The sequence below is a fragment of the Echeneis naucrates genome, chromosome 23 (assembly GCF_900963305.1).
Source record: "Echeneis naucrates chromosome 23, fEcheNa1.1, whole genome shotgun sequence".
In the NCBI taxonomy this organism is placed as follows: domain Eukaryota; kingdom Metazoa; phylum Chordata; class Actinopteri; order Carangiformes; family Echeneidae; genus Echeneis; species Echeneis naucrates.
The window spans coordinates 8,746,461-8,763,029 of NC_042533.1; the positions used below are offsets into that span (position 1 = coordinate 8,746,461).

Consider the following 16,569-nt stretch of genomic DNA (forward strand, 5'->3'; position numbering starts at 1 on the left):
CACTCAAAATTCATTGAATGGGGTGTGTGTATGTGTGTGTACACTCATATTTAATTTATACAACTTGATGTAAAAAGCAAACACTTCTTATCAGATTTGCCTGATGGTGAATTGTCTGTGCTGACTGAACATATTTGTGTAGCTGCTTTATGTGCAATGCTGAGAAAGTGGTCGTACCTGACGACAGAGGCATGGAGTATTTGTCAGAGTGGCGTCTGCGCATGGCTCCCATGCTGGGGACGTTTGCTCCTCCCAGTACTGATGGCACCTGGGGCATGGCGGCCATGGGTGTAATTGGTGCTGTGGGCGTGGTCGGTGTCTGAGGTAAGTTGGGGGGTGATGCTGAGGGCAAGTTCTTGGACATGGTGACGCTGGACACCAGGTTGAGCTGGGTGGGAGTACGGCGAGTGAGATGAAGCGAGAGGAAGATACAAGTAGCCGGGAGAGGGAGGGAGGGAGAAAGAGAAGAGAGAGAGAGAGAGGAAGGCATTATTTTGTGGTTTCTCTGACAGAGCCAAGTGTCTGCTCTCCTCTTCTCTAACACAGCTGTGTTTCCACTAACAAGGCTCGTGGAGAGGAGCCAGCCCATCTCCACTAATTACAACCACCAAATTGTATCATAAGAATTCTAATTAGAGCATGCTGTTCGAGATTATCCAACGATCAGCCTCCGTGTTATCCCGGCCCCATCTCTCTTTATCTCTCTATTTATCACACCCTCCCTCCTTCTTTATCTCCCTCACCATAGCTGCGTGTAATTCTCTCAAACTGAAGCGATGCATTGGTTTGCTGTTGGTGTGAATTGGTCAACATGCGACACATGGCCCTGGTGCTGCACCAAAATCCTTTTTGTGACATTGCGTTCCACTTGACTGAACCTATAGTGCCATAGTGATTGAGTGGTTACTGTCGTCCCTCCGTTGAAATACAACTCGAAATCATCTCACGGTTATGTTTGGTAAATTTGTTTGTTCAATTGTAATGAGGCAATCCTGTCGTTACAGTAGAGGTGACGTGCTCCATGTCATAGCAAAGCTCAGCAGTTTTGTCACAGCCATGAGTTTGATAATGGGTTAAACAAAAAAAAGTCTACTACTTCAGTGTGAAAGAGGTTTCAGAGAGTGGACACCTGATTTGGAGAGTCAGCTATGCAGAGACAATCATCAATGCAAACTCATTTTCTTAACACTTAAAGTCTTACTTTATAGGTAGATCAAGTAACTTTTGTCTGACGACTATGTGGATGACGTTTCATCAAATCAAAAGAACCTTATTGCCCCAGACACTCTAAGCTCAAGAGGAAGTAAAGAGATTGAAGACAAGTTAAAAAACTCTGAGCACACATTAATGGTGAATCCACACGCATCCTCACTCAGTCTTCACCTCCTCTGTCCTTTCAACATTAGGGACCAGACAGTCCTAGTTACCTCTGGCATGAATGCCAACTGTGCCCGCTAATCATTCGGCTTTTCCACCACTTTGGCGCCTACTTCTCAAATCTCATGTGAGAGGCTCTAACCGACTGGAAAATTCTTAACTGACCTTTTAGTCTCTGCACTAATTTAGTTGGAATGGTAATGACATCGTTACATATTCAAACCAAATTGCCTTAATTGTGAGTCTACAAGTGGAATGCATCCGTTGTGAGAGTCAGAATTAAAACTGACTTGAAAGATGGAAGGGAATGTGGGGCCGAAGGCAGTGAGAGATGGAGGAGGTATCGGCGGTCATTTGTGGCATGTGTTGATAAATAGGGTAAAATGTCAAGTTTAAGAGACTCCGGTGGATGCAGGGGTTCTCAGATGATAATTATATGCCCACTTAGCTATAATGAGCTGCTTCAGTCATTGGCCTGGTTGCATTGACAGTTCTCTGCTCAGCACAGAGACTCGGGATGACAACTGGGCATGAGGGTCATGTAAAGTACAATCCACAAATACATTTGTATCAATAAGTCTGACTGACTACATACGACTAATACTCATATGTACATAAAACAATCATTTAAATAAAGTCGTGTCCTTTCTGCAGTGTTTTTAGCTTTAATGCATTCATTTTCATCAATTAAAGTCAGGTAGAGCTTTGTGAAAATTTTGGTAAAATACAAAAATGTGACAACTTCTCTTACCAGCTGTGCAGACATGTGCATGCTTCATGCACACAAACCAGACACTGAGCTGTGTAAAACAAATAACACACACTGCCAGCCAGAAACGCCACAAAATATGCAAAATCAATTCAAAATAAATACCTTCATGTGCCTATGGACGTGTATGTTTGTAATGTTAAAACACAATTTCCTCTCCTTTTTTGCTGCCTATTCATCCACAAGAGAAGGCAACAAGCGTGACATGTTTGCAGGCATGCAATCCCATTTTAGGCAAAATAGAGTTGATTACAGTCAAAACGGACAGAGGAGAGAGAGCAACTCCTACTCATCTCAATACACACTCAAGACTGGAAGAGAGAGAGAGAGAGAGACACCTCATTCAGAACTTGCAGCCTGGCTAACTTTGATTCTCATCCATCCATGGCATGGCCAAAAGGTAGCATTCAATGAAGTACGATTCAGAGAATAAGAGTCATATTGCAGACGGCAGCACAGACTACTCAGACTTGTCCCAAGGACGGAGCTGGGGGCGTTCCAGACCTGGATTTCTACTGGATGTAAACACATGCTGCCATTGGGGATCTACCATGCATCTCTCTTTGTCACTTCTTCACTACTTCGGAACAGAGGACGAACAAGCATGCATGTTTCTCCCTGCGCCCAATCTTCGTCCTACCTCCCCTGGAAAAACAGGGGGAGCCTTAAAACTGAAGACTTAACTGTTCATTTAAGAATTCTGTCTGAATTGCCCCCACCATAAAATGCAATTAGCTGTTCTTTCATGTGTGCTTTATGTAATGCAATACTTCATTAGCATCATTCATTCATATTCAGGCATGGATTATAGGCTGCAAATTCTTTATTGGACGAGATGGAACCAAGCTGCTGGAGTTTTGAAGATTAAAAATAAAAAACTAAAAAAGCTACAGAGAGAGATAGAGGGAAAGGAGGAGAGAGAGATTGAATAATAAAAAGGGAGTTTGATTCCTGATGGAATTATGGGATAATTATGCTATCTTGTGATTATCTACATTGTATGATGAGAGGTGAAATTATTCTTTTGAAAGTAGGCACTTACTAAGCAGCAAAAACACAGTAACAATGTTTTGCTCTCAAACATTTCAAAACGTCTAAAATTGGAAGAAAATAATATTTGCAAAAATGTATCATCTTAACATTAAATTCAAATACTGGTTCGGAGAAACGTGTTCATAATCATTCAATCTAAAAGTAAAAGGCAAAAGAAATAACATTGAGAATGACATAATTTTCCTTCTTCAATGACATCTTTCACGATTTCGGATTTCTGTTTTTTTTTTTTTGGCAACCAATTTCAGCAGCACTGTGGGTATTTATGTCAACATCACACCATCTTCACCACTCAGCTGTAATTTTCAGGTGTTTGTTGTTAAAATGACATATCTTCTCCTCTTTCATTCCACTTTTGAGTGCCGTTGCAGCCACCGAGCCAAACAGTCATCAGCAGCCAACAGGTTGTTTTGGCTATTATATCCATCACAAAGAAATGACCCTACGTTTTAGCAAAGGACTTCACCGCTCTGCCATCTAATACACCTCCAAACTCTATTGTCCTCTCACGGTGCACAGTACCTGATAAGAAGCAGATGTAACTTCATATTACAAATCCCATTCTCCCTTTCATCTTTTCTCACTCACTCACACAACTGTCTGGTGGTTAAACTGTTCATTTTCTGTGTAGGGGCCCGTGTTCATAGTCGAGCCTGTTTACAGTGGCCAGAGCAATATGCACTCACTGGCTTGGGAGATGACTTAGGTTCCGAGGGCCGCATGTGCAAGTGGGTCATCATCGCCTGAAGACGCTCACGTTCTTTAGAAAGCTGTTAAGAGAGAAGAAGAAGAGAGTACATTAGAGTAGATTAGAGCAGAGGAGCGGGACAGAGAGGAAAGGAGGGGAGAGGAATAGCCAAACAGAATGGCAGTAAAAAATATGAAAGATTTCAGTTGTAGACTGAGAAGAATGAAAGAAAGAAAAACAGGAGGACGAGAGGAAAGATTCTAGATAAACCAAGCAAACAAGAGATGAAAAGTCCTGCTCTTGTGATGTAAGGAAAGGAGGGGAGAGGGTCCAGACAGGTCAGGCAAAACAAATAGCATTTCATCTTTTTGTCAATAGCAGAATTTAGGTCAGAGAGGCTCTGACAGTAACAAGCTACTTGGGCCATAAATTAGGTAGTCCTGAGCGTCTGCTCAAAGTCCTGTGGACACAGTTAGGGGGATGGAGCGCAGCCAGCTGCTGCTGAGAGGTGAAGGGGTCTTCCAAACAGGGTGCCAAGCGGCCCCGCCTCCCTGGTCCAGTTAGTGGCCCCAGCTATCGCCTATCATCAATCTAATTCACAGGGAGTGACAGGGACTGGACCATTGAAGGCCCAACCCCCCCATACACTTCATACATACATACACACACACACACAGGTCAAACAGAGAGAGAAACAGAAACGGAGGTATGTGTATGGGTGGACACACACACAGACACACACACATATATATATATACATACAAAGCTGGGCCTCATTACAAGTGACGGCTCTTGTGGAAAAAGAAAAACCAGATGGTGGGAGTAAGAAATGAGAGAAATAGAGAGAAGAGAGGAGAAGGGAGGAGAAGAGACAGGACCGAAAAAACACAAGTGCACCACTGTAATTGGTCACAGTGTAAAGAGCAAGCTCCAACAGCTTTGTGTTGCAATGAAAAACAAGACATAAAAAACGAGATTAAATTGAATTAGTAACTTATATCGTTTTTCCTTGTTTATTCACTTTTCTTCATGCCATCAGCACCTATTTACTTTTAAGATGCCCCCCAGTTGGCTAACAATTAAATACAAACCGTTTACTGGAACAGAAAATAACTATGCAAGAGAAAATGCTTTGGCTTCATGAAGGTCTTTAGGAATTTAGGTAAGGTGCCTGCACAAGGAATCCCTCAATATGGTATACCAGACTTCTGCCACCATATTCCTAATATTTCTATTAAGCAAATTTTAATAATAATATATTTATTTATTAAGAGTAACAGCTTACATCTGAACTGAAATATGGCACAGTGTAAAGCCACAGGATAATTTCTTAAGGCTTTGGGGCTGGTTATTTAATATTTCCAACTGTCATTTTGTTTGAGCCTAATTTAAAACATACATATCTATTTGTTTCTAAAGGAAGGGGAGCGGTTGTCGGCAGTGCTGAGTAATAATGAGAGCGCTCAATCAGCGCTCTCATTATCTAGCCAGCATGACTCCTTAATAAGGTCACGCTCCACCTACTGAAAATAGTTCCCTCCTTTTGAGCTTTCTTCAGGTGCAAAGTGCAGTTAATTAACACAGCAGACCTGGAGAGATGCGCTTGCTATTAATTGGAAAGAAAAAGAAAAAGAAAAAGGAAAAAAAAAAAAAAAAAAGAAAGCAGGGAAAATAAAGCACACGCTTAATTCAATTAAAACAGCCATAATGGCTTTCGTTGTAAGGCCTGAGGATTCCTTTGTTTAGTGGCTTTGTTGAATTCGGCAGGTCCTGCTTGTCTTGAAATATTAAGCAGACCACACTGTGGCCTTTCTCTAACTCAGAACTTAAAAAATAAAATAAAGTTGTGACTGGAAGATTGGTGACTTGAATGAGAAAGTTCACTCTGGAAAAAGATGACAATGGTACAAAATTTTACAACTCACGTAGCTTTGTTCCAACTCTTTATCTAAAGGAAAACTTACTTGTATTTCCAGCTGCTGTACGACTTGCATTTGGACTCTACACTGAGCTGTGCTCCGATCGTCGAGGGCATGTTCACTGTTTAGGTGCCTGGAGGGGAAAACAGAGGGAGACAGAGAGGTGTTAGACTTAGAAGGATCTGTGCTGTGTTAAATTGTTGTCGCAGCGGTGCATGTGCTATCTGCACCGCTGCGACAACAATTTAAAGTCTGTTAAACAACGATTTAAAGTCTGTCAAAAATGTCACAGCCAGCACAAGAGAGATATTTAGCTTTATTTTCAGCGTGATCAAAATTGTGCAGGATGATAATTACAGTATCAACTTCAGCAATGTTCTGTTTTTATGATAATATTTCTATACTGGGACAATTATCTATAGGATCCTGTTAGGAGGCATTGTTCTGGTCTGAAATGAGGTAATTAGAAGTAACATGACGGTGTGTGGCGCCATGTTTAACATGACAATAGGCCTGTGCCAGTTTAGATGGCTAACTTCAGTGCCACCCTCAGCGCTGCTTTCTATGGAGAATAAAAGATGCTAGCCCAGCAGAACGGCTTTGTCTCCTTCGTTTACCGAAAACAATACACACAATTTAACACCAGCAACATTTGACACACAAAAGCAGCTCTTCAACTGAAGGTGCATTATCCAGCGGCAGACATATTAAATGTATCTGGTGTCTTCGCCTCATTAGAGGAAAAAGGCAGCCAGACAGCCATAACAGTCAATGAGGGTTTTTGTCTTGATTGGATTTTGTCTGTAGGACACAAAAGAGCTTCACCATTAAGATAGACCTTTATTCCAAAGCACACATACACAGGCACACACATATGCACACACAAAAACACAGTACACAAATATGGGGCGAAAAGGGGGTTTCTAAAGTGTTGTGATGCTGGGTAATGAGCCTCTATCTAAATGATCATTGGTGACAAACTCACAAAGCAAGCTTTGAGGAGGCATGCTTATGAAATGCCAGAGCTGCCACTTTATCTCCAGTAATTATAGGTTAGCTTGCAGACCCTTCAATGATCATTTACAGCGCTGCCTCCAGTGCATTAGAGGGAGTACAAAATCTCTCCCTCTCTCTCTGGCTTTCAGTTTATCTAAGAACACACACACTCACTTACACTATCATGAACTTGCACAAACACTGATTGGCACACACACACACACACACACACACAAAAAAAAAAGTGCGCTTACACACAGATACACAAACATACAAATATGCACACTCCCACCACATATTTCCCCTGATTCTCTTCTAAACCCCAGCACTTCTTGTTTATCTACAATGAGCGAAACAAGACAACTCATTGAGCCGGCTTCTCTTGGCCTGCCAATCAAAATCTGAATCGAAGCATTGTAGCTTTCAATTACACTGCACATATTTAAAACCCTTCTATCATGTCCCTACGTATTCTTTTTGTAACCATTTCAGGTCTAATGCTTGGAAATGTTTCATTATAAATCAAGAATGAGGTAGCATAAAAAAAAGGAGGGGTGGGGAACGGGATGGATGAGGGATAGCAGCAGAGAGGGGAGGGTCGAACTGGTGGATTTCTCCAGCCCTGTGCCTAATTGCTGTTTCAGAATGCGCATGCAAAAAGGGGGAATTTCATTAATCATTTAATCACGTCCCTCGCAGGATGAGGGAACTAATGTTGCAAATACCCTTTTCATTTCACTGCCCATAATGCTATCTTATGCACTTGATGTATGGCGTGTGTCATGAATTACAGCTGCTTCAAAAGCACAGAGCGGGCTGCTCGCTGTCCCTGAAGATACCTCATTACAAAAAAAGAAAGGCATAGAAAAAATCTTTATTAAGTTTGCCTCTCATTGACAAGCAGCTTGCTTCTCTTATATTTTGTCGATGTGTGTGTGTTTATTCACGAAGACCTCTCCGCAGTCCTCCAACCACTTTTTCTCATACACACACGTTACACCGCTGGCCAGTTAGCAAGGTGATTACAGGCAGATTACTACATGCGTTTATGAAATATTCAAATGGCAGCATGTCCTACTGTGCATTAATAATGCCACAGAAAAGGGAGGATGGGGGCAGATAGAGACGAGCAGACAGAAAACAATAATGAAAGAACACCTTATTTCCAGAAATTTGGGCAAAAATGACAACAGTGTCTTTCCTGTAATTATACAGAAAATCCCTTTAGTGTGATTTTAGTTCTCTACAGCCATTTTTTGGCTTTTGATCTGTCCTACCTAATGTTTACCTCAAACTGCAATTTGTTGGTGAAAATGCAAACTGAACTATGAAGAAATGAAGACACAAAAAAGAGACACAGTAGCGGACTGTGGCATCAGGTGTAGCCATTTAAACGTAGAGGCGGAGGAGGAGGCATGTTTCACTGTCAGCCCTGGCTTTGTTTACTGTTGAAGCACACTTTTCAAGGGACATTGATTTCTGCCCTGAAGAGAGAGTTACCCATGTGATGAAGGCCATGTGACAACAGGGGAGAAAGGACGGCAGTGGAGAAATCAAAGCAAATAAAACCAAATAATTAGACTGATAGTGATGGAAGGTGGTGGAGTAATGAGACATGGGCATTGTTTTTCATCCCCCAGATCTCTTTAAGAGAACCGAGCAAAACATCTCAGAGGTTTTTCCCCACAGCTGCGCATATGAATATGTATACGTCCACAAAGGGCCTAATAATAAATCTACTCAGGTCAGCATATATGGATGATGCATTTCTGCTAATTGTCTATGTGTATTATCAGGGGCTATAAAGGTCCAGCAGAGAGCAGCAAGTGAGACCGTCTAACTGTCTGCATGTGATACGCAAACATACACCAACGCCACCTCAGTTAGATAAGAAATGGAAGATAAATACACACAGCTACTACACACGTTACCTACTGCTGTGCATAAACAATTACATATGCACACACACTGTCCCTGTGGTGGTGGTGCATAAGTAATGCCCTGCGTTTTAAAGGTCTTGTCACAGAGCAGTAGACATGTGGAGGGGTAGAGGGAAACTCAGCTATCCAGGGGCCAGGGGCCTGCCTGACTGCCTCCACAGTGTGAGTGTGTGTGTGTGTGTGTGTGTGTGTGTGTGTGTGTGTATTATATAGCGATGAGGACACTTGGCTGCTGCCTTGTGGGTTTAATTAGCAGCGGGTTACAGACACCAACGTTCAGGTTAGCGGCTGAGCTTGCCATTTTAACATGGAGTCTGCTTCCCTGCCAGTAATAAGGAGAGTGGAGTGGTGACAGAGAGTGGAAGAGTTTAGTGTGTGTATGTGTATGTGTGTGTGTGTGTGTGTGTGTGGGAGCAAGTATCTGTTTATGTGGAGATTGACTGTGTGTTATTGAGGTGGGAGGACGCTCATTTAAAAAAGGGTATAAAAGGCAAAAGGCCAAAGTTTGGAGGACAAGACATGTATAATACTGGTTATGAAAAATCAAATTGGGTAGGATGATGATCATATTTTTTTTTTCTTCATCATTTGAAGCTGAATTTGAGGCTGAAATTAAAGTGAGTGTAGTGGGGGTTGTACGGATGAATGTGGCTTCATGACACTATACAAATTATGCTAAACGTTTAAGAATTTAATTTTTTTTTTTCATATTAACCATAAAAGCTCCCTGCTAAGATAACTCCAGCAACTGCACTAAGATAGGAAACGTTTCTCCCTCTCATCTTGTGTAGCTAACACAAATACACACACACACATGCACACACAAACCACAACACCCAACACTCAGAAAGATTCCCAGTAATATTATTTCATTTTGAACTTCAGAGAGCTAATTCCGGGTACCAGCCACCTCGAGGCTAGCTTTTCCAGGTGAGAGCACTTAAAAGCATGCTGAAGAGCTATTAAATGCTGATCTTGACAAGTTTCTTCATGCAACAAAACAATAGGTGACTAAACGTGCCACTGCTGCTGAGCTGAGCTCCTGCAGTGAGCTACGAGACGCCAGCTTGACTTGCATCCCCTCCACCACTCCTCCTCCCTGCATACGTAACCCACACCCAACTACCAACATCTAAACTGTCATCTAAATCTGACACCCGCTTTATGTAACCCTGTTTAAACTGTGCCTGTGTGTGTGTGTGTGCACGTGTGCATCTGTGTGTGTGTGTGTAGTCGGCTGGCATCTCCGGAAACATAAAAGGACTCATTCTGACACCGACAATCACTGCTCCAAGGCACGCCACAGAGCAGCCATCTTTGTTCTGATGACGAGTCTGCCTTCTTTGTTGGTGTCTGTTTTCATGTGCTGGCTGGGTTACAGTAAAGAGCCAGCCTCTGACTTACAAGGATATGTGTAGTGAGGTAGGGGGGAGCTGAGCCAAGACACTGCTCTGTTTTGTAGAAGCCAATGTTCTGGCAAGTGTTCTTGCAAAACTGTCTGCCAACCTGTGCTTTTACTTTCAAGTTCGAAATCTACCTGTTTTCTCGCTCTCTCAGTTTGTCTTTACAAGCGTGCATCCCTTTGCACTGGTTTAGCAGCTTACTGCATTCACAGAAACCGTGCTTTATACGGTGTATCTCTGTCCCTTACCTGAATAACCAGCTGAGCCGCCAAGACACAGTATCTTAAAAGGACATGGTCTGATGTGTGTTTGTGTGGACACAGTGAAGAGGGATAGACTGATGTCTTCTTTAAGTAACTGCAGCAAGGTGATAGGACAAGATATCAGAAAACCCGCTAATCCGATCAAAGCTTGCCTTCTCACATCCACACATCTGTTCCCAAGCTGCAAGGCAAACTCCTCTACCTGGATTAGTGTACATGTAGTCCAGGCCGGACAGCGGACTGCAAACAGCCAACTGGCTTTTCATAAAATTACACAAGATCACACCTGCAGTATGGATGTTCTATACCTGCTCCAGAAAATTGATATTAACCTTAACATGTATGGGGGACATATTCCACAGGAAATACGTAAACACACGTGTCAGATTCTATTCGCAAGATACATTCACCTCAGACTCATTTAAATCCAAGGCTGGCCTATGCTCTGACAAAGTGTGAAAAAACAGCCTAATGTCCTGTCGGACTGCAAAACACCAAGTTTATTAAAGTCACCTCATTTACAGATACACCTCTAGTTTTCATTCACAAGCTGGTGTAGAATTAGAAAATGCCTGACCCAAATCCTCCAGCAGATCCCCATGGATGGACTAGTTTCTTGTATCAGGATTTTTTATTTTTTTTTTTTTAGCCTTCTGTAACTTATTACAGTCACCAGTGCAGAAAAATACTGAATTTGGAAAATACACCAGAACAATGTCCTGATTTCAAGAGTTTATGTGAATTCACATGGACATTTACAGCCCATGAAAAACACTCGCCAGATCGTTATTTCACAGTTAATTAGAAATCTAATTAGAATATTTAAATTAAAGCTTTCCCTTTCTTTTCTCTGTGTGAGAACAGGGAGTCAGGGAAAGAGTGATAGTGAGAGAAGGGGGGGGAGAGAGAGCGGGAGACAGAGAGAGAGAACGAAAGAAAGACAGAGAGAGCAAGAGAGAGAGAGAGAGAGAGAGAGAGGCTCTCAGTGAGTGGCAATGTGATAACCTGTAATCAGCAGTGCTGCAAACACCTTCTTCCTTTGATGTCCCCCCACTAACATCCTGGCAACAAAGCCGGCCAATTACAAATGAGCTAATTAACTAAATTGTTGATGGAGCATGAAGAGTTCATTTGCTCTGGCGCCTGCACCATGACAACAGTGAATGGGGGCCTTTGTTGTGGAGGTAAGTGTGCGGCCGTGCGAGTTGCCATTAGCTTTTGACGCTTTCTCACAAACCTATCAGGCCCTTCCATGCCAGGAAGGAGATTTGTTATGGATCAGAGTTGGTTTGAATCCTGCGCTGCTCAAAATGAACTCTGTCAACCGGCTGTCTAGAAGGTCAAAATGTGCTCTTTGCAAAAGCATTGATGTTTTCTTTGTTAGGCTCCTCCATACCCACAGAGAGGAGGGGCCATAGAGTCAAGGAGAACTTCTGTGTGTTTTACAGTAAAAATAAATAAAAATATTTGCTGGTACGTGTGCAAACACACACACACATCTCACAAATTGTGTTGAAGTGGTTAGATCTCTGCATGTTCTTACTTCAAAAACTGTCCAAAGTCCTCGCAGATGTTCTCACAGCCTGGCCACTTGCACACACCGTGACCGTACAAAGGGTGGGTCCCTCCACTTTCTTCATGTAGTGAACTAGAGACGGAGCAAAAAAAAAAAAACAAAAAACAAAAAGGGGGGAGAGGGTGAACAGAAAGAGAAATGAACACACACAAGCCAAGAGGAGGACGGCCATGAGAGTGAGATGGAGAAGGAAGCATCAGCTTCATTAAAGCTTGGGGAGATTTGTGCGATTTCAGTTCAGGTGAATTAAAGAAACAGAACTTTACAAATACTTTGACAGCAGCCGATTAAAATAATTTTTTTTGGTAATTAAGTGTGAGGGCATATCTAGTCATTCGTGTCCAGTTTATCGGAATAATCAGCCATAATACTATACATTAGCTGAGCATGGCTTCACTCAAACATCCCTGGTGAAAAGCTACCGTAGAGTGAGCTGTAGCTTTGTCTCTACCACAGCCACCATCCCATCTTATAAAGCTATTATGGGTAGGAGGGATGGAGGCTTTCAAGTAAACATTAAAAATCCAGACAGCCATATAATTTTCATCAGGAGATTAATACTGTGTGTAACTTATGTTCTTTGAGGACAAGGGGAGCAGGGGTGCTCAGGCGTTTTTCAAATGGCACCCAAATAAGTTACGACCCTGCCTAGACAGCACATCCTATTAAAGATGACAGTTTAACCTTTAGTCTTGGCACTGCTGTGCGTGTCTGTCTGTGTGTGAAAATGTGAATAAGAACGGAATGCATAGTGTATGTGTGTGTTTGCCTACTTATAGGTTATGTCTGTGCGTGTTTGTGCGGGGTCGATGACTACAGTATGTGCTTGCACGCCTGCGTGTGTGGCCCTCCTGTATATGTGTGTGTCAGTACTGGTGCAGCTCACGCTATGTTTTACAGAGGGGCTTTTCCCTTATCGATCTGTGGCATGTTAGTAAGCAGTGCTCCTGACAATACTCCTTGTTCGATCATTATGAGACACCACAAACCCCCCGGGACCCGGGCAGATAAAAAGTCTTTTTTCCACTCCTTTTCTTCCTTCTTTTCTCATTCCTTTCCTACCACTGTCTTTCTTGCTGTCTTACCTCTAAAGATATCTTTTTCAAGCCTCCTTTTAGTGGTGCTGGAGAGATAGCATCTACTTTAAACCAATTACACAGCACTTCCACCTCCAGTGCAAGTCTCAACCGAGCATCGACACAGACATGTACACACACACCACTACTCTAAGTCCTTATTATAATATCGCCCAAGAAAAGCCTTTGAATAATGCATGGGCCAGATAGGCAGATATGTGAATAGTCAGTGTTTTGGCGCTGGGTGCATTTATAAAGGACGCCATCACAAGGATAAACATCCTGGAAACGCCACTCAAGGCATCGCGAATTCTGTTTACATGACAAGTAAGCAAGGAAGGTAATTTTCAAAAGAGAAAAAAAAAAAGAGAAAAAGCACTAAATACTTAATGTACAAGCAGGTTACCTTGTCTTGCCTGCCAGAGAGGCTTGTTGTTAGTGCGCCTGCCTGCATGGCTTCCTTTCCCTGCTTTTGATATCTGTGTGCAAGCTAAGTGCGTTCAATGGTGCATGTGGTCCCCTGGGAGAAAAAGGCTAGATTTTTTTTTTATTATTATCAAGACTAACAAACAATTGAACAAATAAACAAAACATCATGCTTTCCCCATAGAAGTGACGCTGTTGCTATAAACGAGGACAAATACTCGGGGTGTTAGTGCAGAGTTCTAATTTGTTCCTACACTAAATCAAAGTGTAAACACAAGCTTATCTGATGGGTAACAAACATGTTTTTCCTTTGGTGCCGTATCAAAAAGGTGGGTGGGTGGCGTTTTTATTGTTTATACCTCTCTCGCTCCCTTTCGCGTTCCCTTTCCCTCTCTCTTCTGTGGTTGACGGCCGGGGACTGTCCGTTGGCGATGGAATGGTGAGAGATGGGCGGTGATGCTTTGGCGGGATTGGAGGAGGAGGTAGTTGAAGAAGAGTTGTTGGTGGAAAGGTCTAAACCGCCGCCAGTCCCGCCGGTGCCAGTGCCACTGCTGCTGTGTTTGATGCCGTTGTCCTCCATGCTGTGACCGCCACCTCCGGTCACATCCTTCCACAACTGCTGGAGCTCTGCCGGGCTCAGGCCAGCTAGACAAAACAAGACAGAGAGAAAATTGATTAAAAAAAAAGAGACCGGACGAAGGAGGAGGAATAAAAAAGGGAAATGAGTAGGGAGATTACGAGAAGAAGAGCAAGAAGATGAAAAGGACAGTCAAATGTGCTTTATCAATACATGCAAGGTGTGGCATCCAATCGGACACAAAAGCTGAACCCCAAACTCTGCCCACGTTGTGCAGCAACTGCAAAAGTTGTGTAGCCTGCATGGCTAAAGGCCTTGTCTTCTGGAAGACACTGTCGTCCTGTGTTGCTTCACCACACACCTGAATTACTGCACTGATCTGCAAAGCAGCTCCGTACTCTTCTTTATCTTGTTCAGCTAGACATTGATATTACCTGTTGACTGATCCCTCATGTCGCTCTCAAACATGATGTGTCAGCAAGAACTTATTACAGAGACGAGACTGAATTTGAAGTTGTTTCGTCCATGGCTTTTTTTCAGCTTGGAAACTAATTAGGTAATATGCACCCCTTTGATTTATCTCCCTCCCTGTTGTTTTCTGTCTTCACTATTTTGGTGATAAACAACAAACATAGGTGTTTACTTGGATCAGAGGGAGAAAATGGAGGCTGCTTTTGCTTTCTTTCTTTTTCTATCTCTGTCTGTCCTTTTATTATTCTCTTGCTCCTCTCCTCTGGCTCTCAGTGAAGGCAGTAAACAACAACAACAACAACAACAATAACAACTGGGTTAAGGGGGTGGGGGGTGGGGGGTGGGTAGCTGGGGAACAGAAACAGAGATGGAGAAACAACAAAAACAAGCACAAGCAGAGCAGAGCTGAGAGAGACACACAGGTAGACAAAGAAAGGCATAATCAAAAAAGAAAACAGAGAGAGAAAGGACAAATGGAAGACTAAAAAAAAATAATCATTTTGGAGTTAGATGAAAAAGTGGATGGCGGAAGAGCATACCAATGAGGAGAAGGGAGACAAAAATACTTAGAATGGTTATAGGTGCATACAAATGAGCAAAAACAAAGATAGTCAGGACATGAAGACAGAAGGGGAGTGTGACAGACAGGCTTGGAGACGCACGATGGAAAGCTGACAGCAGGAAGGGACAATGAAAGACACCCAGACAGTGTCAAACACACCTGCAGACAAAACACAGGAAGCATGTGATCACTGTGGCAAGTCACATGCTCAGGCTCAACACGGCCACATCCAACACTTCCCTTCTCCCTCTTCCTCACACCGCTTGACATTCCCTCCCCTCCTCTGGAACTAACACCCCTCTCCTCTTACCTGGTGGGGGCAAGGTCTGTCCGGGCAGGGCGGCTTGGCCGGGGGCGGGCCCGGGCAGCGAGAGCAGGCCCTGCCGCTGCATGTTGAGCAGGTGCTGCTGCTGCTGGAGCTGCTGCATCTGCAGGAGCTGCTGCTGGAAGACGAGCTGCTGGGCGGCCAGCTGCTGCTGCTGCTGCTGTTGCTATAGAGAGGAGGAGGAAGAGAGGAGCAAGAGAGGAGCGGAGAGGAGAGGAGGGAGGGAAAATTACAGACGAATTAACAACTGAGCAAGAGGGAGAGGAGCGAGAAGACGGTGTTTGTACTGTGTGGGCACAGAGTGTCTGCACTCACTCGCCTCTGCCGTGACCTTAGCTATACCTCTCTGGCGTTTCTTCTGCCTCTGCATGCTCTCCCTCTCTGTCTGTGCTCAGTTAGTCTTCCCTCCTGTTTTTTGGGCTGTACCACAGCACTGGTGCCTTCTTATCTCTTTGTATGTGTCCATGAGAACACATTCACAAACAGGCGCAAAGCTGTGCTGATATACCAGCTCTCAAGCCTGTCAGCGTATGTGGCTTGCGATTGTGTATGATACTAAGCCTCTGGTATAATCCTCCATCCTACCCCCCCACAACCCCCCACCCCTGATAGTTAATTGTCTCGCCTTCACTGATGGTCTGTTACAGCTTATGTGGCCAGAGGGAGCTGGCAGAATGAGATTTACGGCATCATGTGCGTGTGAATGCACAGACGCAAATATAAACACACGCGCGCACGCACACACACGCACAATGTCTCAACACCCCCCCCCAACCTCAGTTTCGCCCCCCCTTCCTGCTCTCCTCGCTGCCTAACAGAGTTGTTTATGGCTGGGCCAGACAGGCAATTGCTGAGCCTGGTGCAAAACACCAACAACAACAAAATGAAAAACATCAAGCTCAGTCATCGCTGCAAAACAAGTCTGAGAGGTAGTGATGCTTTGGCTCTAAGCTTTGAAACAGGGCATTATCTCACATGTCTATTTTAAGTTATGAATCACACAGGGAAAACTCAGGTAGTAGTTGGCTTTCAGTGTTTATAAAGGGATGGTGGGTGCGCGGGTTGGTTTTGTTGTTTTGACTGTAATTTTGATGCTTTTCAATTTGGCTTTCCTCCACATACATGTGTGTATGTGCACATAGCATGTC

The 16,569-nt window shown here is 43.4% G+C and overlaps 1 protein-coding gene across 3 annotated transcripts in view; it reads right to left on the reverse strand.

Annotated features, from left to right (window-relative positions):
- foxp2 (forkhead box P2) overlaps window positions 1-16,569 on the reverse strand; it is a 101,686-nt gene that overhangs the window by 13,245 nt on the left and 71,872 nt on the right. For all 3 annotated transcript variants that reach the window (XM_029494710.1, XM_029494709.1, XM_029494711.1), the window contains exons 8-13: window positions 15,407-15,587; window positions 13,846-14,131; window positions 11,952-12,056; window positions 5,852-5,939; window positions 3,886-3,969; window positions 178-388 (exon numbers count right to left, since the gene is read on the reverse strand). In XM_029494710.1, the coding sequence (XP_029350570.1) occupies window positions 178-388; window positions 3,886-3,969; window positions 5,852-5,939; window positions 11,952-12,056; window positions 13,846-14,131; window positions 15,407-15,587 (955 nt within the window). The remainder of the gene's footprint in view (window positions 1-177; window positions 389-3,885; window positions 3,970-5,851; window positions 5,940-11,951; window positions 12,057-13,845; window positions 14,132-15,406; window positions 15,588-16,569) is intronic.